General features: G+C 38.8%; 1 protein-coding gene across 1 annotated transcript in view; it reads left to right on the top strand.

The window, feature by feature from the left end:
• The window catches only part of LOC112112035 (dystrophin), a 1,981,667-nt gene that overhangs the window by 814,985 nt on the left and 1,141,768 nt on the right, over positions 1–24,914 (top strand). The window contains exons 19-21 of the mRNA XM_026649948.1: positions 5,445–5,532; positions 14,296–14,537; positions 16,153–16,333. Coding sequence (XP_026505733.1) covers positions 5,445–5,532; positions 14,296–14,537; positions 16,153–16,333 — 511 coding nt within the window. The remainder of the gene's footprint in view (positions 1–5,444; positions 5,533–14,295; positions 14,538–16,152; positions 16,334–24,914) is intronic.

Raw genomic sequence — 24,914 nt, 5'->3', positions numbered from 1 at the left:
CAACCTCTCTCTCCTTGGAAATGGAAGCAGAGGTGGGAAGTGGCAGCCAGCACCTTAAATTAACAAGAGCTTTCACAACTGCTGGCTGCCAGTTCTCACTTTTATTTCTGTGGAAATAGGGTCAGAACAAGGAAAAATAAGATGATGGGGTATGGGCTGCCTGCTGAAATCTGCATCTCCAGAGTCAAAAGTCAGCTATTGACTAGGACCATTTAATTACAAATGTTAAGATAAAAACGACAAACATTATAGAAATGATGATTCAATGAGGCTGTCTGTATACATGTATTATACTGTTACACACACACACACCTACAAATATATATAGGCATGCGTACACATGTGCATATGTACACGCACACTGGGTTTATTCACACACAGAAACAGAGAGAGATTATGGATCTGATCCAAAGTCCACTGAAGTCAATGGGTATCTCTTTATTTTGGTCTTGTATGGTGCTTTATCAGGAATATATGGTTATGTGGTATGAAGGTTTCATTATGGGATGACCATATAAGTAATGCACGTAATCTAAAACGAATGCCAATAAAACCTTTTATCCCATTCCACACCTTCATGAATTCTGTATGTGATATGTACATTACAGAAAACAATTTTAGCAATGCTTTAAAGTGTTCCTTGTTCAGCTATAATGACAGGTTCCTTTGTTACTGTGAATCCGAATGTAAAGGGTTTAGGTGGAGAAAATAATGAAAATTAACTAGACGGAAAAGTTTAAAAAGTTGTCCAAGGTTGAGAATATATATCAATAATTTAACAATAAAAATCTTTACAATGATGTAGTTAGTGACGAAGATAACATTTAGAAGCCTGAAAATTCAGAGTTGAAGTTAAACTTACCAGAAACCCAAACTTTAGCAAATATGGGAGAGTCCACAAAGTACAATGATCAAACCACTTAAATTTGGCCCCTTACCAATCTCAAGCTCCTAAATTCTCTTTTTTCCTTTTATAGCTGCCTTTTATAGCTACTTTACAGATATATTGTGTTTGGATCAAAACCTTTTAAAAAGAAGTTGAACTCTGCAGCTTGTAGCTTAGGACTTGTCCTCACAGCTTGGTATGCAACACTGTATGTTCACACCCTGGTTTGCCATGCACTGACTAACTGTGTAGACAAGCCCTAAGATTCTGAACAGAAACTCTCATTGTGCAGCTTGCTGCTGCTGTCTCAAAACTGGGAATCAGACAGCAGCGATTTAAAATTTGTTGAATGTTTGCATTGTAGACATGCTGCATGTAATGATCTTGGATAATTTGTTACCAGATAAAAATCGTATGATTCAATAGTAGCCTCCTAGTTTTTCAGGATTGGGCCTGCATGGTGGAGAGTGGGGAATGACTCCCTACATTGCTATTGACCAAATCGAGGATTTTTAAAGTGTTTTTGTGAACAGTGCCTGACGTACCGCTGTATATTTAAGAATAAAGCATTTTAAATGTTGGTTGCTGATAAGATGAAACTATTATATATGAATAAGATCCTGTAGTCTGATATTCTGCTTTTATCAGATTATCATGAAGGGGCATGAACTGTTGTCTCACTGTGTGGGTATAGTATGTTGCGTAGGAGTGAAGTGTTCTACTGCTCACTAGAAAATAGATGCACGTGGTTTTTTCCTATTATCACATATCTTTTTTTAAAGCCAACAAAGTACTTACAAACATAACCACACATAAAGAGGACTGTCAAGTAAAGCTGACTGGAAAATGAGAATTTTTCTTGCATTTGAAATTTTCCATTGGAAACTCCAGTTTTTCCTGTAGGAAATTTCAAAAGTGTGCGTCAAGTGTGTTTTTTGCTCACTTCCAAATACTTAGTTACTGTTTCCCAACTTTTTCCAGTGGCACCAGCTGAGAAACAGGAATGAAAAGTGGGAAGGTAAGGAAAAAACACCTTTCAGTTTTAGAAGTAACATGTTCACATTTCAGTTTTAACAGGCTACTTAAATGTGCAAGTGTTACTGTTTCTCTCAGTCACACTTTCAATATTTTGTTACTGATTGCCAACTGGCAGAAGTTGGAAAACAATAATAATGCATGGGAAAGTAGGTTTTTCCACACCTTGACTTTTTTCACAGCTTTTGCTAATTGAAGTGTAGTCAGCAAGTGAGGGGAAATTTGCATTTAAAAATAGAAAAATTCTTAAAAATTAAGGATATTTTTCCACAAATGTTTTGTTTCCAAAATGTTTTATTTTTCCAGAAAAATATTGAAAGATGAAAAATTGATTGACAATATTTGTGTGAAAAATGTTGATTTTTAAAATAATAAAACCCTATTTTCCAACGAAAAAACTTTTCCTCAGAAACTGTTTGACTACTGCAGTTGTTAAGGTTCTGATGTGTAGTGCTCAAAGGTTTGGAAATGCCAAAATTAAGGTTTTCTGCACAACCTTAACCTCAAACCACTTTTGTAGTGAACGAGCTTTGGGTCCAGAAGAGTACTATCTCATTCACTACAGAAGATGATAAACGCATAATGAACGAAGGAGGGTTGAAGAGGTAAATGAGAGGGGTGTTGACAGGACCCCCTGCCTCATTCAGTGCAGGGATGGCTGATGCACCATTTATGAGGCATGGGGAAATAACTTATGAGGCTAACCATAAATATTTAAAAGTTATTTCATTCACTGTGCACTGTTGAGCCTGCAGAATTAATAATGATGGGACCTGTGGAAAAATGTGATCCTGTACTTAAAAATAATCTCAAAGTATTTCAAAATGCATACACACAAGGGAGCAGAATTCATGTTGTGTAGGCCGCCTTTACTTTGGCATTTCCAGACTTTTGAATACAATCTTAACATTATATTTATCAGCTTGTTGTATGGACACACATGCGCATGGGGTGGGGTGGGGAGGGGAGGTGACACACACCCCACTCACGTGGCAATTCTGTCCATGTGAGAAATTAATTCATGTGGTTCCTCAGTTCATCATGCAACTTTGACTATTTAATCTACACTGTGCCCCTTAATCCATCACTTATGGGACTTATTCCAACATGCGCACGCACCTCCAGTCAGCTTTAAAAAAAGTCACTTTTTTAAAAAATCAGTCTGCCAAGATAATGGCAATCATTATTATTTGGATTGCATTAGCACCTAGGAATCCCCCATCCAATTGTGCTAAGTACTGTACATATATCTAATGCAGAGAAAGTCCTAGGAGTTTACAATCTAAGAATAAGACAGACAACTGGTGGATATAGCAGGGAGCTGGTGGGAGCACAAGGTAACACTGGGACAATACTAATCAGCATTGATAAGCAGCAGTAAATGTTTCCCCTTTCTGCCCCCCAAATACAACCTCGACTAAGGACCTCAAAAGGTGAAATTTGTCTTGGGCTAGTGACATGTTTTCTATAGATGTAGAAATGTCAGAACTATGAAAAGTCTGTTATCTTCTGGAAACAGGAACTTTTTACCATATGGAAGGGGAGTTTCTGAACGTTCCACTGGGACTCGCAGTATTTGTGTCTGGCCTTGGAAGGTTCAGGATCACAGACTTAAATGCCTTGTCATTTTTATGCTTAGAAAAATCAGTATTCTATATATAAATACATAAAAATCTATATAAATCATCTATATATAGATTTATTAGAGTCGTTTTTATGGTTCCTTCTGGGCTCTCTACAGTTAGACTAAGGGTAACTACATCACTTGGCTTTACAGGCTGAGTGAGACGGGAAAAAAAATCCCATGTCCATTTTTAAAGCTCTCAAAAGTGCATTTCTACAACAGTTTTTCAGTAATGTATGTGGCATATATATAAAACACATGATGGTGTGGCATGAAGATTTTATTTGTATTTGTTAGGAATGACCCGTGCAAGCCATGAGTGAGTAATGCAGTCATCTTAAATTCATTCTGATAAAACCTAGATACCACATCACACTATCATGCATTAGTTCATAACCTCTGTTTTTGTGTGTTTGTCTATAAATGTATAATAAAACATATGCTTACCAAAGTGTTCCCAAACTTAATTCCTCACTGAACATCAATCCTCATCTTCATTATTTCAGATATGTTATTTGCACAAAATTAAACTGATGTAAATATTTTCTGTAAAATTTGGCATATTGTTACAGTGGACGTATAAAATTATTAAAATACATGATGAAACGTATTATAATAATAGATAGCAGCTATGTGTATATATAATTCACAATAAAACATACAATGAGATAATGGTAGGCCTTGGATATGTGTGAATAGGACTGTGTGAGGCTGTTGAAGGTGGCTCTCTGAAGCCCCTGGCCTGGTATAAGATGTGCACAGTTAGGCTTTATCTGCTACATTGGCATCACTGAGGACATTTGCATGGTCAGGATTCTGTCTTTGTACATCCCATTGTAGAATCAGGGCTTAAATTCATTTTAAAAATATACATTTGTACTTCCCAATTTTATTTCCTTTAATTTTTTTTCAAGCCATTCATTTTGATACAAAAATATGCAAAATCCCCAAATTTTCAGGTACAGTGAAAAGAATTGTACTCAGAAAGTCCATTTTTACCATGTATGATTCTGTGTTAGCATGATAATTTTGAAGAATGAGAACCAATTTTGAATTAATTTGAGGTATTTTGAGCATTGCTGCTGTTAATTCACGCACTGGTAGTTGTGATGTACAAATTAGGTGTCTTCTCAACAGAAAAGTATTGGTATTAATATGTAATGCACTAATTATCTTTGTTAAAATAAATTTTTTAAAAGCTATTTTAAGTCCACTATCACTTTAAAAAAGTTTGTTTATATATACTTATCTATGTAAATAAGGAGTGTAATGTTAGTCATCTAAATCTATACTTAGGTATCTAAAGCAGTGGCCTAATTTATTTGGCTTCATTGCAAGTTGTGAGGGCTTTCAACACCTTTTATAGTCAGGCCACTTAGAGTATGTCTTCATTGCATGTTCAGCATGAGAGATCAGCTCCTGGGTGGTACCAGCCATACTCCAAAGTCCAGCTTGACTTACTGTGTTCTCACTGGTGCTGCACTCACCTGTGTGAGGCATTTGGACTTCTGGGTGCATATATCAAGGATCTTTTGTGCTTCAGTAAGACAAGCCTCTCTGATTATTTCCCACTGAATTCTGGTAGAACTTGTCTGTCCTTCTGGGCACATGGGGAAATTGTGGTGTCTGATAAATGATACATGTAGGTACTTTATAGACAAATAATCTTGTCAAGCTTGCACATAGAGATTTATTATTTGACCTTTCTTTCCTAAAGTTATGTGGCCAGAAGCATATCCAACTTCATGAGGTTTGTTCACAAGGTTTGTTCTGTCAGGAGGTTAGCAGGGCGATTTGACAGGGTAAAAAGACTTCATGGCGGTAGAGGATGTACAGATTAATTATTTGGTGTCCTTCAAAATCTCTGTCTAAATTCTCACCTTTCCTGTCATGCTACAGGCCATCGAGCGAGAAAAGTCTGAGAAGTACAGGAAACTGCAAGACACCAGCAGATCAGCGGAGGCCTTGGTGGAACAGATGGTGAATGGTAATGACATGGGGGTTGAAATAGATGATAATCTTAGGGATGGAATAAATACACAAGAATTCTGTTAGCAAAGCACTTTCTGAATGGAATGGTAAGTTAATTTTGCTTTATATTTTTGTCACTCTGTCTGGAGTGACCCACCACTGAGAGAGCCAGTCTCAGCTCAGTCTATTAGAAACAGTACAGGCACCACAAACTGACAGTGTATTCACCAAGATTTCACCCAGCCAGTAACAAATGTGCACTCCTGGATTACTGTATTAGTCTTGGAGCCACAGACAGTCCCCTTAGGCTCTCCAGCCCCTCTTTACCACCCAGACAAGCTGGACTTTGTGATGAAAGGTTGTTAAAAGAAAAAATCATGTCGCATTAGGTTACTCCCAACCTCAAAGGGTCAGTCAGCCCAGGTCAATGGCGACTCTGGATCTCACACCAAAGACATCGCTGACAGCCAATTTCTCTAGTAAACTATCTAACTAAAGGTTTATTATCTAAGAAAAAGAAATCAGTTATTGAGAGGTTAAAGCAGGTAAAATACATTAACAGGTGAGTCAAAATTTGTAAATCCAATATGATAGCAGAGATGTAGTGATGGGATCTCGGGCTATTTGTTCAGTATTCCATCCTGTTAAAATCCAAAACAGTACAGAGATACAACATCGCTCCCTGGATCCATTCTTATAGTGGTTTTCCCCGGAAAACAATCTGGCAAGTATCTCCATCACAGCATGGGCTTTTTCTCTGTTGACTAAATGCAGACTGTGGATTTCCCATTGTCAAACACCGTGACCCATGCTTTGAAGTTAGCGTGCTTCTTCATTTACAGTTCCAAGGCTTCAATTCTGTTTGATGGGCAGGCCAATTACCGATGCACACATAATGCATTTTGTTACAGGAATCCAAAGAATCTTTCATTCATTTTCATGAAGTCTAAACATCAAGTAAATACACCTTTGATCTAGGATTATCTAATTACAGGGTATACATAATGTAACTACATGTAATGTGACAGAAGACAACAGAATACAGATGGGTGAAAACAATGCATTCAACATCTCCTTTTGATCTCTGCTAACAAGTGAATTGGCTTGAACATGCTATGACCTTTTAGCATTTATTTGATATTCAGACATAAGTGAATTGCCCTATTGCTCTAGCCTGAGCTGGCAATCTGTTAGCCCTAACATTCAAAAATAATAAGAAAATTGTGATGCTATTAATTGGAAAGGGGTGGAAACAAAAACATAACCTTACTACCATGAAAGGAAATGTAGCAAACTATAATGCTCACAATAGTGTACTATGTGTTAACAGTTTGTTCTGCACAGAAACTAAGATTCTAATCTTACTTTCTTGACTATATTAAACTTTTGAAGAGACTATAGTTCATTTAAAATTATTTCAGAGAGCAGGATGATGGTGTGGCATATTTGAATATAGTCAAAATTCTCTTAGCCATTTTTAAAATTAATCATATTATCTGATTAGGCCACAGAACCTCACCCACTCCTGAAATAGACCCCTAACCTCTGGCAATCTGACCCTGGGGAAAATTCTTTCCCGATCCCAAATATGGTGATTAGTTAGACTCTGAGCATGTGGGCAAGACCCACCAGGCAGATACCTGGGAAAGAATTCTCTGTAGTAACTCAGAGCCCTGCCCAGCTAGTGTCCCGACTGCAGCAGTTGGGGATTTTTGCTACTGGCAGTCGCCAGTGGGCCACCTGCAATCATAGGCTATCCCATCATACCATCCTCTCCATAAACTTATCAAGCTCAGTCCTGAAGCCAGTTAGGTTTTTTGCCCCCACTGCTTCCCTTGGAAGGCTGTTCCAGAACTTCACTCCTCTGATGGTTAGAAACCTTTGCCTAATTTCGAACCTAAACTTGCTGATGGCCAGGTTATATCCATTTGTTCTTGTGTCCACAATGGTGCTTAACTAAAATAACTCCTCTCCCTCCCTGGTGTTTATCCCTCTGATGTATTTATAGAGAGCAATCCTATCTCCCCTCAGCCTTCTTTTGGTTAGGCTAAACAAGCCAAGTTCTTTGAGTCTCTTTTCATAAGGTAGGTTTTCCCTTCCTTGGATTATCCTAGTCGCCCATCTCTGCACCTGTTCCAGTTTGAATTGATCTTTCTTAAACATGGGAGACCAGAATTGCACACAGTATTCCAGATGAGATCTCACCAGTGCCTTGCATAATGGTACTAACACTTCACTGTCTCTACTGGAAATACCACACCTGATGCATCCTCGGAAAAGGTGTTAGCCTTTGTCATGTCTGCATCATATTTATGGCTCATAGTCATCCTGTGATCAACCAATACACCCAGGTATTGCGCCTCCTCTGTCACTTCCAACTGATAAAGCCCCAGCTTACAGAAAAAATTCTTGTTGTTAGTCCCTAAATGCATGATGATGCACTTTGTACTATTAAATATCATCCCATTTCTATTACTCCAGTTTACAAGGTCATCCAGATCTTCTTGTATGATGTTCCGGTCCTCCTCCATATTGGCTATACCTCCCAACATTGTGTCATTCACAAATTTTATTAGCACAATGCAGTCTGGAGGAGATTCTGGTGAAGCTCCAGAGAACCCAAGGTTTCAACAGAGCAGATGACCAGAGCTCTGTAGACAGAGTGCCATGCTTAGAAACGTTCCTCCTTTCCCATTAGATATATCATCACAGTGGCAGGAAGTTGTGTTTAGAGAACATTTTTAGATTTGGCGGAGATAGTTAGACTGGGGCCTATTGGAAGGAGGGAGAAATATCTGGTTGATTTGGAAGAAGAGATGTTTAATTTATTTAACTTTTAGAAGCTTAACAAAATGAAAGCTTCAACTCACTTGAGGTACACCCAGTACTATTATGGTACCCAATAAACAATATGTTCCTTGCAGAAATTGTTCAGTAGTATGATGTGATTACAACAATTTATATTCTGTTCTTATAAGATCATGTACTAGACATCCAACAAGTTAATTTATATTTATTTAAGATTTAGACCACTGGTGAAATTCATGGGCAGCAGAGGAAGGTGAAGAATTTAAAATATAAAAAAGACAAAAATCAAAGGGTGGAAGACATCTTAAGAGAGAAATGATCAGGGTAATAATGAACACGTCTTAGTTTCATTTCTTTCTTCAATTTACTTTTTTGTTGTTTTGGAACTGGGGTCAGGTTGGAAAATAGGAACAAAATAGTGGTGGAAAGGAAGGAATGGGAAGAGGAACACTGGAAGGAAGGATGGAGTATAGGCAGTTTGAGTATAGTAATAAAGGGACAGGAACAGGTTGGGGCACACAGCCAGTCAGGAGATAGAAAATAATGTCCAGAGTAAAAAGCATTTTGTTGTCATCACTAGTGTCTACAGACATGAAGGTGCTTTACTCCCACCTGATTCTTCAGGCAGGGAAATGCCTATGGGGGTGATTGGAGTGTTGTTTGTCTGGCTGGGAGTGCCTCCACAAGGGAGGTTAACCCTGACAAAATAGCAATTCATAAGGCTCCAGGCAGAACCTCTCCTGTCATACTGCTGCTGCTCTTGGCTATTGCTGGGGCAAACTTGGCTGCTTTTGGGTGCTGGCTGTACCCCACAGGAGGTCTTGCTCTGCTTCCCCTTGGCCAAGAGTCAGTAAGGACCTTCAGGGTCCTGTTACCCCCTCTTCCCCTCCCCTCATAAAAGAGCAAATTATGCATTCCCTTTAAAATGTCCTCAGCTTAAAAGTCTGCTGGCAAACTGAAAGAGTGAAGCAGAGCGTGGGGGTTTCTGAGTGGACTCTTGATTGTTATGGTGATTTAGGATAAAACACCTACTGTATCAAAATGAATACTCAGTGAACTTCTGATGGGAGGTGTTAAAATGATTGCAAAATCAATTTGTAGTGATGCAACACTTAAAATGCTACTGTGATAAGGAGGAAGTTTATTAGTATGCCTCATTGACGTTGCCATTTCAAATATCCTTAGGAGTCGTGAGATGTAAAAAAAAAAAGGTAATATGGTATTATTCTATCTTGGATCCATGGCTAATGATAAATAAACTTGACAAGGTAGACTTCATGTTAAATGACAGTCCCAAAGTAGTTGCATATAAGGTGCTATATAATTTAAAATATTCTAACGCAATTTGTTATGCATAGTACACAAGGTAATAAAATTAATGGATGCACTTCAGGTAATGATCTATGTCCTCTGGGTACAATATATTTATTCACTGAGTATATCGGGGTTGTTTAGAATATGAAATGTGAAAGGATTATAATTCATTAACCCTGAAATTTTAGCTTATTAGCACTGAATGGGTTTTGTATTGCTCATTTTACATGGCTATCAAAAATTTTTATATGTAACTCTCAGAAAATAATAAGCGACAGGGAAATTGATGTTAACAATATGTATGAAAAGGTTTTAAACATTTGTAGACTGAAATGAAAAAACACCAATCATAGAATCGTAGGACTGGAAGGGACCTCGAGAGATCATCTAGTCCAGTTCCCTGCAGTTATGGCAGGACTAACCATTATCTAGACCATCCCTGACAGGTGATTGTCTAACCTGCTCTTAAAAAAATCTCCAATGATTGAGATTAAACAACCTCCCTACACAATTTATTCCAGTGCTTAACCACCCTGACAGGAAGTTTTTCCTAATGTCCAACCTAAACCGCCCTGGTCAATTGGGGCCCCCCGGAAAAATGGGTGCTCCAACAGAAGTCCAGAACCCTGGCAGAAGCCACGGAGCGGGCAGGGGATGCCCCAGCACCCCGACCCTGGTCCCCGGCAGAAGGACTGGGAGGTGGGGGAAGGGCAGGTGTAGGGCAGAGCCCCAGTGCCAGATTCCAGCTGCAGCCCTGGGACAGGAGGAGCTCTCACTCTCTGCCCTGGCCTCAGGGCTGGAGGAACTCTCACTGCCCACTGTGACCCCAGGGCTGTGGCGAGGGGACAGAGCTTCTCCAGTCTTGGGGCCGCAGTGGGGGGACAGAAAGGAGCAAATGGGGGGCTGCAGAGGGGGGGAGGTGGAATGGGGTGGGACTGTGGATGAAACGGGGGGCTTGGGTGGAACAGGGGTGGGGTCACAGGTGAAGAGCAGAACACAGTGGAGCCAGGGGTGGGGCTGCAGATGGAAGGAGTGGAATGGGAGCAGGATCTTCTCTGACCTAGGGCACTAGAAGACCTTAATCCACCTCTGCATTAAGTCACAGGAGAAGTCACAGGATCTCTTTACTGGTCTGGGAACATGAATACATCAGACACAATGTTTGAACATAAGTTAATGGAACTTTACTAACTTGAGAATTTTCAGTGTATTTAAACAAGTTGAGAGGGATTGGGGACTCCAGGGGAGGAAAAGAGGTGGAAGGAGACCTTGGGAGGGATCTGCTGCAACCAGACACTAGCCTGGAATATACGACTCTCCAATCCTAGAAGAAAATATGACCAGGAAGAAAACTGTAAGTAAACCATAGATAGTCCAAGGCTGTAGCCCCCATGCAATCATAACTTCGGCCTGAAAGCCTACTTCAGTGTCAAATTCATAGCAGTTAGAAGACAAAGCTAGTAGTAAGTATTTTAAAATGACCACCTTACTTATCCCAAATGAAATCACAGGCAGTGTCCACCGGGCCCAGGGGTAGTTAAGGATATAGAGTCAGGGACCTTGTACCTTCTTTTATGGTTCTCAGGCATTTGATGAATGTATTGCTACTCAGAATGTATGTCCAAATCTACAGGCAGGACAGAACCAATTGTTGAAACAAACCATTCAGTTTAGTTGAGAATAGCAAAACATGTGCCTGCTACTATACTATTAGTGCACTTGCTTCTGCTACTGATGAGTTTGTGTCCATATGTTGATCATTTAATAAAAATCTCCATTCCGACTCCATGTACAGGATCATGCTACCACCTTGTACTTAGTCATATGCTAATTAAACATTAACATATGCTAAATGTAGTTGCATACCCACTAGTGCCAAAAATGCCAGGTCAAAAACATTGATGCATCTTGTTCCAGAAGTGTACTCAATGGATTTACCTCTCCTGCCTTCTCTCCCTCATGTGCCCCACAGGAAACATGTTCAGAGTTACTGTTTGGCATACCCCAAAGTGCAGCTTGCCATCCTCATGCTCCTTCAAACTCTTCTTCTCTCCCTGTCTGCTCCCTCTCCCAAACACCAGCCTTTCTCTTATAACGTATGTTTCTGAGTGGACTGTACCACAACAGTGACTATAGTAGGAAGAGAGCCTGAGACATAAGCCCTTGTATCAGAGGCCTGGTATGAGGCCTGAGGCCTGGGCTAAAGTAGTCAAATTAAGTTGTGAGCAAGAGGCAAGCCCTGCTCACAGAATCTGGCAAGAACAGGGTTGATACTGCAGAAACACATTCTTAAGTAGTGCCAGGCACAAGAATATACATGCAAACACATTCTAGAAAGGTGGTACAGAACACCCCGGTACCAGAACATTCCCCAAAGTTAACAGGAACACACTTACCCATCTTAAGGATAAGGTCAGGATGACAACATGATGGATAGAGATGTTTTGATTGAACCTAGAGGTACAAGGCAATGGGTGGCACCCTAATACATCAGAGTGTGGCACCCTGATATGTCAGGGGAAATACATAACTTGTTTGTATCGGTGTATAAAGATGTATCTCAGAGGGAGTGTCTTTGGCCAGCTGAGGGGGCAATGGAAAGTCCTGCCATTCACTGAGCAGCGTCCATTCTCATGGGCACACGTGCTAGTATAACTGTAGACATTGATCCGGGGAGCTAGGACTGCGCTTCATTGACAATAAACCTGGCTGGGTGCCTTTGTACCTTAACGGATCTTGTGGACATTGAGCAGTTTGCTTGAGGTGTGCCAGCTTGAGCTGTGCCTGCTGTCTGCACAGAGCTGGGACAGCACGCAGGGAGAACAAACACACGCAGCAGAACATCTAACCACAGTGATCACTTTTGAATTGGAGTGCTGACCAAGCAATGTAGGGCTGCATGGCAGCTTCTTACACCTATAACTCCTGGCTTGTTTTTCAAAATCATGCAACATTTGCTTGGGGGGTAAGGGAAGAGGGAGCATACCAGGAGTAGAAAGAGGCATGTCCTGTGGCACTGCTGTGCTCCAGCTACTTTCAATTGGTGGACAGCCACTTTCCAAGTGGCATGCAATACAACAGCCCAGAGTTGGCTCCAGCATAGAGCATGCCTGAGAACCAGGCAGCTGCACACAGACACTGAGCAGCATGGCAGAGAATCCGGCCCAAAATATTGTTGAACAGAAAAGTTTAAGTCCTAGGAAATTTTAACAAGATTTGTAAAGTGTTTTTGTGTATTCCTAAGAATACACAGAAACCTTTTTAGAACAGAAGATCTCTGTAAATTATTATCAATTTGCATTGTAGTAGTGACTGGTGCCCCCAACCATGGATCGGGACCCCATTGTGCTAGGCACTGTACAAATGTATCTCAACAATTTAATATTCTATGAATGAGTTTACATACTTGCCTTCAGATATCTGAATTATTTTGTAACCATAATGAGGGAATTTTTGGGTGGAGGAAGGGGCGGAATGCAGCATTATTATATCTTATATTTCTCTTTGAAATAAAAAGATTGACATACTCCAGATGTACCAAAGCCCACACAGGCTTGGAGAAACAAGCTATTGCTTTGAGAGAGATAGTTACATTGATGTTTACGTTTGAGGCTTCTGTCTTATTGATATATAGCCTTTGTGTTAGGAAAGATCAGGGGAAAAAAAGTTATTTTATGATTTTGATGAGCTGAAGCCTTTTGTTTCTGCAGAGTTGGCCCGTAGGGATAGTGGTGAGGTTGTTATTAAAGATGTGCTCTCAAGCTCATTGGTACTACAATTTGATTAACTCTGAATTCATTATCTGTAGTATTTCTAGATTTATAATTACAAATCATGCCAGCAAGAAGTAATATGACTGTTCACATTAGAGCTTTTCTCCATCTGATATCTGTATAGTATCTGATATTATAGCCTCCTGATATCTGTAGTAAATATGAGCTACTCAAATTAATGATATTACTCTGATTAGTTTTGAATTGATGCCTACAGTGCCAAATTTCAGAATAATTATAAATTGTGCTAGGGAAAACCCCTTCATTTTACTTTTGATTCCTATTTTGTTCAGTGTGAAATCCCAGGGCTGAGCTCTTTTACCTCATCACTGCTCCAAGTAATTTTATTGCAATTGCTAAACTAAGTGTTTTTGCTTAATATGCCTTGTTTCAATAATGCTGAATGCTGAATGTATGTGTAGTATGTAATACAGATGCAAACCATGGAATTTTCAAATGCACAAAGTTACTTAGGAATCTAAATCCCATAAACTTTAAATTGGATTTTTGCTCCTAAACCATTTGGACACTTAGAAAAGCCATCCCTAGGTATTAAAATGTAATTTCAATCCACACAAAGTTTTCCAAAATGTAAGTTTAAGGCATTTTATTATTTCTCATAGTAGCTTTAATTATTTCCGTGTGCTGTATCTCCTCTTCCTGCTTTATTCCTATTATGGAACTATAATCTATTATGATTCATTCCCATAGTAACAGCAATATCTTGACAGCAATTTACAATAGATTTTAAATGCTCTCTCCACTAGTATATGACATCCATACACTTATATACAGAAACTGAGTTGTTAAATTCTTTTCCGGCTTCTTTTTTGTGACTTAAAGATAAATAAGTATTGAAGTTTTTTTTCTTCCTTTCTTTCTAGAGGGTCTTAATGCTGATAACATCAAACAAGCCTCAGAGCAGTTGAACAGTCGCTGGATTGAGTTCTGTCAGTTGCTGAGTGAGAGACTGGCGTGGCTGGAGTACCAAAATAACATCATTGCCTTCTACTCCCAGCTGCAGCAACTGGAGCAGACAGCAATTACTGCTGAAAACTGGCTGAAAGCACAACCTACACCAGCAGCAGATCCTGCTACAGTAAAAATACAGTTAGAAAAGTGCAAGGTTAGAGGCTCTTTTCCAACCCTTTCATTATTATGCTTGATGTGTATTGCTAGATTTTGACAGATGATGGCTGCCAGTTTTTCATTATGAGAGTGGAAAATAGTCTTTATATCTTTCAAAACTAGGTATTGTCAATACCTGGTCCATGAACGGTAGCAATGATGAGTGTAAAAGGGCAGGAGGATACAGTGTGTGGGTCTTAAAATTAAACATTTAGTTCTTTTCAGCAAATAACTAATGCTTGTTCTACTGTACTTTTAATTGATGTTGGATTGTTATAGCTATATGACCAGAACATTATGCAATATCTTAAGACCATTGTAAGGAAGCACTTAATTTACACATTAATGTTTGGTCAATAAAAATAAGTGCCTATTAAGACTTGAAAAGTCAGCTCCTCCTCGTCGTTTTTGCTGATTTCCTTGGGTAATTTAATGGTTGTGTTATAGTTTGCTAGTTTGTCCTCTGATTGCAACCCTTCTGGGAGTTGGACTTTTGATACAAGTTTAGCACACCTTAATTAGGTCCCGAAGCAGCAGACCACTTATACACGTTTAAGTGCTTTGCCTTATTTTGTAGAGCATTATGCATACTTATGGCAAATACTGATAGTAGCAATCTGAAGGTTGTATTTTCACATATGAGTTCATGACATAATTTTAAAGCGACATATTTAGTATTGATATGCGTATACAAGGAATTTCATAGAGCCGCCTTCTACTCCTGCTATATCTAGCTGGATTTCAGTTTTGTTAACATATGGTTAGTTTATGTCCTATGTGCCATTGGGCCATCCTAGAGTTCCCAAGAGTAATTGAGCCTGACTCAAGAAGAGTTCCCAAGCAGTATTTCCAGTGTGTGTAGTGTATCACAGTGAAGCTTGTCCCTTTTTATGGTCCTGGTCAACTCTGTAGGTGGGGATGCTAAAATCATGTCATGATCATTACCCTTGCCCTGCTGGTCTCTTTCTGGCAACTGGCACCAATAGGGGCCATAGAAGGGAGAACAAAGGATATATTGATTTAGGATTTTGGACAGCTCTTGTGCATGGGCACAAGTGTGGAGAGCTCCTTACACAAAATCTGGATGCAGACCTGAAATTTCCAACTTGAGTGTATCGCTACTTTCTAGGGAAGCTCAGCCAATACCAAGATATTTTCTCTACTCTTATACAGACACCTGCAGTAGTCACCTTTAAAAAGTGAATAATCCTCAACAGTTACCATTTCATAACATGTCAAATTGCACAGTTATTTCTTATTCTCAGTATAAGAAAGTAGTTTCATATCTGATGCCACAAATGAGTAACTGTTGTTACATTTGACTTTTTATGGTGACCACTCTGCAGTGAAGATTGAAGGACTTCACTGAGCATATTAGAATTTGACTGGACAAAACATTGGTGATTTACACAGTAAAGAACAATCCTAATCTGGCAGTAAGGTGAACTAAGTAAACTAGAACTTTAGTTCTTCTCCATCACCATTTTCTGTTTCAGGGATTAGGAAGATCTGATGTTCTCTTGCCCTCTTTTATTCCATAAAAACAGTGGTGATCTGATGAAGAATTGCCTGTAGGATGATTTTATTCAGGAATGTTTGTCTTCACCATACAGGATGAAGTCTCCCGGTTGTCAGCCCTTCAGCCTAAAATTGTGCAGCTAAAGCTTCAAAGTAAAGCACTGAAAGAAAAAGAGCAAGGGCCAATGTTCCTTGATGCAGATCTTGTAGCTTTTACTAACCACTTCAAACAAGTTTTTGCTGATGTACAGGCCAGAGAGAAACAGCTACAGACCAGTAAGTGTTGTTCATGGCTAGAAATTACTGTACCCAAGAATTTTTTTTTGAAACTGAATTTATTTTAATTTGCTTCTTTCTACCCAATGTTGCTCTACAAAAGGGAAGTGAGTTGTGGTGGTCTATTTTCTGTAACTGTTTCAGAAATATCTATTAATCAGTTTAGTGCATGTTTAATAATGTGGACACATGAGAAATTAAAGGTTTACTTGCAATCACAGCTCACACTCAGAATTGCCCTATCAAACAGCATTCCCAGGATAGCGCACATATGGCCAGTACTTCCCAGCAACACCAAACAGCCTTGATATAACTGTCCAGTTAAACCAGGTTTACTTCTGTTGGGTGCCACTAAAGAAATGCAAAGCAGATAGATTGTACCAGTGAATCTAGCCAACAGAACTGTGTAGTGCAGGTGGCTAACCCTGGGAGAGACAAAACAATAGTAGTGGCTTCACTGCTATATTTGAATCCCATCATTTACCTGAGAGTCATTGAGATATTTTTATGTGAATTGTAAAGAAAGATTTTGAAATTAATCTTGAATATTGTGGAGATAAGTCATAGTATAGCTATCAAAGAGCACTGAAAAAATATTTAAGCCAAAATTTGGAGAACCACCCATTCATTAAGTGTTTGGTTTTGCAACTTTTTTACTCATGTTGGAAATCACTTACTCAATCAAGTACTCCCAGTGATGTTAATGAGACTACTACTGTGTGTAAGTGGTCACCAACATTTGCATAATCGAAGGCTTACATTTACTGTCCCAAGTTCTGGTTTTGCTTTTTTAATACTCAGATACTACTTGAAAATCTGGCTTATTTTCCCTTTGTTCATATTTTAATGGGGGCCTTATAGGAATCTGTTTTCTGGAAAGGCAATGCACATAAGGAAGCAAACATGCAGTTGCTTGCAGGGCTTAGTGAGGCTTCAGGCGGGATAGGAGCTGGGAGAGTGAAGAACTAGAGACAGTAGAGACGTACATCTGCATAAATATTGCTCAATTGATAAATCAACTGTGATGATACATTGGTAATGAACAACAGAAAGGCATACAGAGAATGAACAAAAATATATATTTGTAGCCAAAACATCTTTTTAGACTGACAGCACCCCTTTTACTCCTGTATGAAGATGATGCATTATTGATACTCTGAGATATAATAATAATACATTAGAAAATATGTTAAGTACATTGACAACGATAAGAGAAAAGAAAATACAAATGGGCCTAAGTCTCAACACTGAGACATTTTTTTCATTTTATTACATTGGCCTGCCACTGTGGAGCTAAAACTCTGAATAGCAGAGTTGTAAGTGCTGGGTTTGTGCTTAGGTTTCAAATTTGCTTTCCAAATGAACTCTTGATAAGATAGAGTGGCTATCAAAAACATGCAACATCTTTAAGAAAAAATATACTTCTATTTCTGTAAGTTTCCTTGTTCACAGTGAAAGAAGATATTTAGTATTTAATGCTTTTCCAGTGCAACCAAAATCTGAATTACATACCCCAAACCAAACCCCTTTATCCTAACCTACCCCATTGTACACTTTGGAAGAATTCAGATCTTGGTCCAAACTTCACAGCTCAAGCAAATCTCTCCTGATTTTTGGAGGAGAGAGGAAAGGGTTTTTATATCCTGCTCTGCTCCAAAAATCCATTTGATCCAACTCTTTCGATACTGATCATTTTATGTCCGTATGTATGTGCATTTTCCTGTATTTTCCTAAATGATTGGCTGAAACAGCATTGTGATTCTGCAGTGATGGTTCATTAGACACTAATTTATTAATTAGATTAGATTCAAGATGGGACTCAGTGATAACATGGTGTAGTAGATTAGGCAGGCAGCTAGGAGATGGCTCTGGTCTCAATTCTGTCACTGACTTGCTGTGTGGCCTTGAGCAAGTCACCTAAACTCTCCAGGATTCATTTTCACCCTCTCTAAAATGGGGATTAAAGTACTTATCTACCGATGTACCAACCACAATGGGGTGTTATGGAAAATAATTAGCTAATGGATGTAAAGTGTAAAGCTACAGCTGCTAAGTTCTATATATGCCAAGTACTATTATTCATCACGTGCTGAGATGCATCAAATTTTCAAAACCCAGAAAGGTTTACACCACAGACACCCCCATTTAAAAATCTTTGTAAGGAAGCTTTATACTATTTAAATTCTAAAAGAAGTATATAATAAACACATTTGTTCACAAATGACTTTCCCAAGGACAAACAGTGGCAGAACTGGGAACAGAACCTAGGTAATCATGAATCCTAATTTATATAATCATACGCATATATGATTGCTCATGGTTTTTTCCATTATTTACCACTTTTGAATTAAATCTTCTTTTTCAAAAGTAGGAAAATATTATGCCACTATTAAAAATTGACTTTACTCCTGATTAAAGATATCAAGTATTCCAGTAATAATCAGTAATGTGTGCATACACACACAGAGAGTTCATACATTTTCTTTATTCTGTATAACAGAAAATGTCTGCATTTCATTGGAAGATTAGATATTTACACCTCTTGTTTGCATAAATTCTTTCTGGTTAATTTCTTTTGTAGATTAAATTTTCTGAGTTGTGAATAGCCTTTGGCAGCCCTAGCAGCAGCAGTGCTTGTGTCTTCTCTTTATTTGATTAGTATCCCAAATGTGATAAACAAGGCATTGTTTGATTCAGCGTTAGGTTTTGTTAAACTCCTTTGTCTCTTGGTGGCTGAGGACCACTATGTTTTGGAGAGAGCAGAAATCTTTATTTTCCAGGTGGTTATTTGCGGGGGGGGGGGTCTCATTTTAGGAGACATTCTTCCCCATGTTCTGTTGGTTTTCTAAAACCCTATGAGCAATTTACTCCCTATGTATTGGGTTCAGTGAATTTGTTATCAGTAAGCTATAAAAAGCAATATTTATTTCATGTTCAAACAACTGAATTTCTCTTTAGATTAGCTTTCCCCTATCTATAATTTCTTTAAAATCTGTTCTGTTTGTGTAGGAAAGAAGTGTGTCCTTCTAGGATTTTTTTTTTCATGAGAATATCTGGAAAGATTTCAGTGGATTTCAAATCTGTTCAATTGTGTAGGTTTTTGTTAATTATAATTCTTTACAATTAAATGTGTTGTCTTAGAACATTGGTATTTAGAAAAAGTAAAGAGCAGCCATATGCAACGGTTTAGACCCAAGATTTGAGAAGAATATCATATCCACCTGACATTGCAGGGTCAGTTTGGATATGTGTAATGTAATTACCCATTGGGTACTTGGCCGAGATACTGGTTTATGTGGAGGGTAATTTGCAGCTAGTTTCATTATTATCTTGCTCAAGAATGAGAGGTTGGACAGTGAGATCTGCTTATCTTGAGATGTACAAGATTTGTTTTGTCAAGAGAGAAGGTGTCTTGGGAATAGTCCGACTATTTAATGCTTTTAGGGTGGTTGACAGGTTCCCTTAATCCAAGTTGGTTGACAAATTCTGACAGCAGGGGAGCTAAAGTACTCCCTGGTATCTTTCATCAGCCGTGATTGGCATAGATCTGAATCACAGGTCCTAAGTGATTCTTTCCAGTGCTTCCTGAATATCTTGCTCTATGACTGCTGAATTTTTTGACGGGGCATTTTTCCCAACCTGGTCTCAGTATACTGCTGTCTAAACAGGGCATCATAGCAACAGGTGGTTTTTGGTGAGAAATGTGTCAGTTGTTCCTCACATTGAGGGGAGCTTCTCTCAGAAGGTGATGTGTGCATTGACAAAGTGATTCATGGCTCAGAAAAGTTCTTCATGATGACATTTAGCATTTAGCATGTGGGATGGTAGCAGAGAAGAATTTCAGCTTGGAGGAGGCAAAATAAGGTTACGTTCCTGACATTCCTTTTTGCTGTCTCCTCCACTTCACAAATACAGTGCTCATTCATTGCTCCTTCCTTCCTATGGTGATCCCACTTTGGAACGTGGGTTTGTAGAAATGTCCTTGTGAGGTTCCGACCATAATTCCATCAGGAATTTTCACGTCAAATCTATTCAATTTACAGTTCAAAAAGATATTTTTTCTAAGTGCCCAATCTGCAAACCCAGCCTGAAATTTGAAAGTTAAACTGGTTTCTTTCTGGATTATTTACACTTGTTAACCTGGGAAATGTTAAGAAAAAAATCCTTACCCTGCACAGACCACTGTCTCCACCAAACTAGGATTAAAACATAGTCATCCAAGTGGGAAGAACATGATCTGTACCTGTAAACTCAAGGAGCCAGCTAAATTCCATAGTATCCTCAAAGAATCCATACCAAACAGAAGAGCCTAGGAAAAATCTGGTGAGACGCACCAAGTAGCAACTGAGATTCTTGTAACCAGAGCTTATATAAAGTTCTGTTGCTGATGCATGGGACAGAACAGAATCTATTTGATTCCTCCAAAGCTGCATTGTATCCACAATGCTAATAGCAGTAACAAGCAGTAAGAATGCTTGTTTGAACAGAGATATGTCTGTACTCAGGGTACAGAATTATTAAATACTAATGATAACACTTAGATCACACTTTTCAGCCATAGATCTAAAAAAGTGCCAGCTCTGCACTGATATTTTTTCAAAGTAGAACCGCATTTAAAAAAAAAATACACTCCTCCCCACACACATCTGATGGTTGGTTTGGCAATGCGCCAAAAAAAAGGTTAAAACGAAAATCTGAAAGCGAGTCTCAAATCTGTTTTTTTTCCCCCATAAGCAAGTGGCTCATTCATACCATGGTATGGTACCTTTGTTATATAAACTGCAAATGAAGGGCCATATAGTTAATTTTGATGATGGATCTTTTTAGTAGTGTGCATGTTACCCTTTCTTCTTCCTATCCTTTTCAAAAGAAAAATTTTGGAATGTTTTCACTTCCTTAGTCATTTTTGAGCTGATTTGCTTTCTTCCCTCTACCCCCACCTCCCACTATATCCTTTTTCAGGATATTCCACCATTTTCCCTGGTAGCAAGTGTGAATCCGGTAACTTCAACAACTGCTGTATCCAAGAGCTCATGCAACTGGCGATCTCAGTATAGCTCCCCAAGACTATGCAAAACACAGTCACCACAATAAGATCAACATTTTGGTTTTCCTTCTTTCATGTTTTTCTTTATTTAAAGAATGTTTTAAACCTTGAACATTTCACATAGTCTTGCATAAGATTCTGTAATTTAGAGATTGAATTTGCACAAAATGACACAGAATCCTATGATAAATATTGGGTTTTTTTTTCAGAATGAACGTTGTGTATTTAAAAATAAAATCCTGTGTCTTATGAATCATACACATGCACATTATATTTGAGTCCCCAAGCAGATATAGGCTATGCATTATTTTTAAAAACACATCTTTGTCTTCAATTCATATAAAATATTCCTTTGAATTGGCTTTTTGGAGAGTTTTTTCGCTAGTTATATATATATATATATTAATTCTGCTTCCCAAGATGTCATCTGTGGTTAAACAGAGTTTTAATAAGCAGCACAGATGTAATTTCATTTTTATTAGGCTATATACTTTCTCATATTAGTGTTTCCCCTTTAAAAAAGAAACAAGTTATCTATAGAATTAATCTTTATTGGATATTGTCCTTTCCTGTATGTTTAATTTATCTTCCCTTCCTACCTTCCCCCTCCCTCAATGATAAATGAAAATTAAAATTTATGGGGGGGGGGGAATGCATGTAATAACATCTAATAAAACAATTGAATCATTTTTTATTATATTGGTTCATTAATTCTTGGAGGTCTGGTAAAACCCTGCCTGTACCATTTCTTTTAACAAGAAGATAAATCAGAGAAAAGGAATTATTATAGCACTTTCAGAGCATTGACAATGTTCCCTGACAATATTATGGAAGATTCTAAAAGGTTGCACTTTGATGGTTTCTGATGACATGGAGGAAAAAAAGGGCGGGGGAACCCACAGCTCTTATCAGTATAAGAAGAAAAGCAGAAAAGCTTCTCAAAGGTTGGACTTTGATGATCAGCATCAAGGATAAGTACTACAAAATAAGTGAAAGGAAGAAAGTCTGTTCCTAGGAAAGGAGTTGAGAAAAGTATGGTAGTTCATATGATTTAAAAAAAAATAGGTGATCAGTCATGGTTGCTATTTTATGCCTTTTTTAGTGCAGATTTATGAGATTCAAGCTAGTTCATTCATTGCAGGAAACAATTGTATCAGTTGAAATGATTCCATTGATTCAAATTTGCTGCCTGTCTTCTACTGTAACAATGAGCTGATGAATGGTGAATTTACCCTGATTATAGAGGGAACGAGTAGATAGGGTGTGTGTATGGAGAATGTACGCTGGCCTGACTGAGACTGGAATAAAATCTCTCCTACTTAATTTCAGGTGGTGGAAAAGAAATCTGTTCAATAAGTATATGGGGGGAAAAGGAGAAGAACTGTTTTCAAATGTTGCAGTATTTTTCTGCGTGCTAAAAATAAATAGATTGCTATTTTTGTCTTAATGAATTTCTCAGTCTGAGCTTACTCTTGTCCTTTCTCTTGGTATTTTTACAGCCCTCATTGCCACTGAGTGCTTTGATGAATTGGGGCCCCAACTCATTTTCCCCATGCTCACGCAGGAAATCTGTGGCAAAACTGGAAATTGATTACCCAAATCCTTGTCCCATGTCTTAACCAAAAGGACCATCCATCGTTTCTTTGCCACAAAGTAAAAATGTAGATATACTATTTCCCAGGAAGTTAAGAAATCAAAGTAAAATATCACTGTGTATATATATTGACCAAATATGAAGTCCTAGATCAAGTCCACTGTAGGTGGCGTCTGATAAGGCTTTGTATAAATGAGGTGTTTCTATTTTTAAAGCTCCAGGCCCAAAATTTGGGTTTGCAGAGATTGTTCAACTTTTAAAGAAAGGGATAAAGCTTTTCTTCAACTAAACAAATAGTTTTCGGTATTTCTTATCGAAGGGAAATTTTGTCAACATTTCAGTTATATTCAGTGATTGCCTTCAAATAAGCCAAATTTCTTATTAAAATTAAGGGTAATCTGCTCAGGACACATAGGTGAATGAAAAACAGGCACAGTGATGGAGTTAATCATCAGGGCAGAACTTTATTAACTTAACAATGGGGAGGGGCACTATCTGCACACCCTCTTCCATAAATCTGGCATTTAATTGAGTCTAGTTTGACATTACAGCACACACACTATATAATAACTTCGGGTGGAGGCTCTGCCTAACCCCTAGGACACAGCTCGCTTCTGAACCCTCATACCCTCTCATTTGTGAGAAGGGTTAGAGGGTATTCAGAGGGACCTCAGTCTGTGAAGTCTTCAGGTCTGCCCTTCTCCTTAAAGGCAAAAGGTCCCCCAGCCATGTCCCAGCTCTCATTTACCTCAGGAATCTGGTTCTGTCGCTGTTATCTGCCTGGGCCTCCAGCGGCAAGTTGCAATGGACTAACCTTCCTAGAATCCTCCTAGCATTAAAATTCCTACTCTTCATTATTTTAACTTAAACTTTGCTTCCTCAAGGCTGCAAGAAAGGTGGGGAAAAAAACCTCTGGGAATCCCTGCCAATTTGTTCCAACAGGAAAAAATTCCTTCCTGATCCCAAAATAGGTTATTGTTCAGACCCACAGCACTCTGGGAATGCAGCTGACTATCAGGGAGGCTGAGCAGGGCAGTAATAGTGGCAAAATGGCCCCCAGATGCCTGGAAAGACTTTGACTCTCATGGCCCCTTTCTCTCCCCAAATAAATCAAGTCTCTTAATTCCCCAGTCCTGGCTGGCCAATAACTGGTAGAGAAGCCCCACCCCCAGGCACTCTCCTATATCCACTATGAGGCACAAGAGCTCAGTTTCTACATGACTGGGCATAAGCTCTCCCCTCTATCTCCCAGGAGTTGGTCATCACCAGCTGATCTGACCAAACTTCCCCTTGCTGAGATGGGAAGGGGCATTTGTATCTTAGGAAATAATGCAACATTTTTCTACTACTGTGTGAGGAACTGCCTTCTAGTATCTGAGGCTGAGGGTCATTAACTTACATTCTTCCTTCTGGGTAATGTTTCATTAGGGTCCTGTCACTAGATTCTACTGCAGAGATACTCTGTCTTCCTGACTTCTGTCCATGTAGTTTTTATGATGGAGCAGAACTCATACTTGGGCACATCTATAGCTGTGTTTATTATGTGGGCTTTAATCCACATATTGATGGCATTGACTCCTGGAATTGCAGTGTCCTGCATCTGAGAAGATATAGCTATAGATATAGATATATAAAAAAATGTAATATTTACATATTTATCTCTGTTTGCCATTTTGCCATGGTCATGAGGTGGGTCCTGGCTGGAATGCCCCCTGTGGCATGCTTGGGGCACAACAGTGTGCCTGCCACAGTTTCCCCCTTTATTCACCTATGCAAAGTAGTGTTGTCGCCTTCAACAGCAAATTCAAGCCCATTTTAAATGCCACAGTCCACACTAAAGTCCACTTCGTAGTAAAAACAGTTCCTGTTCAACCCCAAAGTAAAGCAAGGTTACACAATGCAGCAATTTTTCAATCTTATTCAAAGGTCACCATTCCCAG

The sequence above is a fragment of the Terrapene carolina genome, unplaced genomic scaffold (assembly GCF_002925995.2).
Source record: "Terrapene carolina triunguis isolate 2854851 unplaced genomic scaffold, T_m_triunguis-2.0 Scaffold23, whole genome shotgun sequence".
Classification (NCBI taxonomy): domain Eukaryota; kingdom Metazoa; phylum Chordata; order Testudines; family Emydidae; genus Terrapene; species Terrapene triunguis.
The sequence above is the reverse complement of the archived record's forward strand: the minus strand, read 5'-3'. Positions and strand labels throughout refer to the sequence as shown.